At 37.6% G+C, this 1,336-nt stretch overlaps 1 protein-coding gene across 1 annotated transcript in view; it reads right to left on the bottom strand.

Annotated features, from left to right (window-relative positions):
* LOC306749508 (branched-chain-amino-acid aminotransferase, cytosolic-like) overlaps nt 1-638 on the bottom strand; it is a gene marked incomplete at its 5' end in the record, with an annotated part of 15,079 nt that extends 14,441 nt beyond the window's left edge. Inside the window, 2 exons of the mRNA XM_079232815.1 lie at nt 421-459; nt 557-638. Of these exons, the coding sequence (XP_079088941.1) occupies nt 421-459; nt 557-638 (121 nt within the window). The remainder of the gene's footprint in view (nt 1-420; nt 460-556) is intronic.
* Nucleotides 639-1,336: the final 698 nt, after the last annotated feature.

Genomic DNA, 1,336 nt, shown 5'->3' with positions numbered 1-1,336 from the left:
TCTTTAATGTCTTTCAGTACGACTCCTGTACTTAAGTACAATTGTGAAGGACTTGTATATCTACCTAGAATCAATAATCAATGTAAAAAGCTTATAAAATAAGATGCAGACAGTGTTTTATTATTACAATTGTATATAAAGTTCCTATAACATCAGCTACATTGACAAATTATAGCATTAAGCAGTAATAACAATAACCAATAAAACAATGTACAACGAATGTGAACAGTGTTTCTGTTCTGTTCTTAAAATACTTTTAATACTTTTGTGCCACTTTGTACCATTTTGAAAGCAGGACTGTTATACTACCTAATGGAGTATTTTCAGACTTTGTTATTTCTTTTTTTTGTGCATAAAGATCTTCTTCTATCACTTGATGTTGACTTTGATTGTGAAACCCTGAATGTAAAGTTTACTCACCTCCTCTTGCACAGAACACCACTTTGGCTCCATTCTCCACTGCAAGCACAAATTTAATAAATAAAAAAAAAGTTTTATGTTGACACGTCATGCGCAGATCACACAGGAACCCACGTTATAAATAAAATATACTCACCAAACACTTTGACAATCCCTCTTCCAATCCCTTTGGATCCCCCGGTCACAATGACCACTTTGTTGTGGTATCGGAGCGACATCTCGGCTGCTTCTGATCACAAGTATCGGTCTTTGAACGCCTCAGAGCGCATGCTGCACAGCGCGTGACGAAGACCAGGAAGTGTGTGTCCTCTTCCCTAATTATCCGGATCCTCTTCCTCTTCCTCTTCCTCTCGCGTTCCTCATGAGTTCAAAGATCAACCAAATCATGGGGTTTGCTCTGCTGCCTTCAGGTGCCGTTGCTAGTATTGGAAATCACCTGGTTCACTCAAAAAAACGAAATTGAATCACCAAATTGTGAATTTAAATAGAGGACATTGAAACTCTATTGCCACACCCTGGAAAAACAATGACATGAAAGCTTTTATGGCTGCTACATGAAGACATGCATGTTGTCAACTGTGTCTGCACTTGACCTGCATAAAGGAAACATCGAGGTATTACCAAAGTCTGTAGGATTCTTCCTCTCGTCACCCCAAATGTCATCATCCATTTATAGTTGTTGATATTTCTTTCTACACCAAAGAATCTAAAAAAACTCAAACAACTGAACGAGAGTCACTTCGCTTGCAAGGCTAAAAAAACCCCCTAAAAACTGATTTTCATTCTTCTTTAAGTTAACAGCTGGATTTATGAAAGTGGAATTTACTCATAGTATTTGAATGCAACATTTGCAAAGGGCTTCCTGTTTTGTGAACTGTAGTTTTACTGCACAAATACACAAAAGCAACCAGACACA

This window comes from Taurulus bubalis (assembly GCF_910589615.1).
Source record: "Taurulus bubalis genome assembly, chromosome: 17".
In the NCBI taxonomy this organism is placed as follows: Eukaryota; Metazoa; Chordata; class Actinopteri; order Perciformes; family Cottidae; genus Taurulus; species Taurulus bubalis.
The sequence above is the reverse complement of the archived record's forward strand: the minus strand, read 5'-3'. Positions and strand labels throughout refer to the sequence as shown.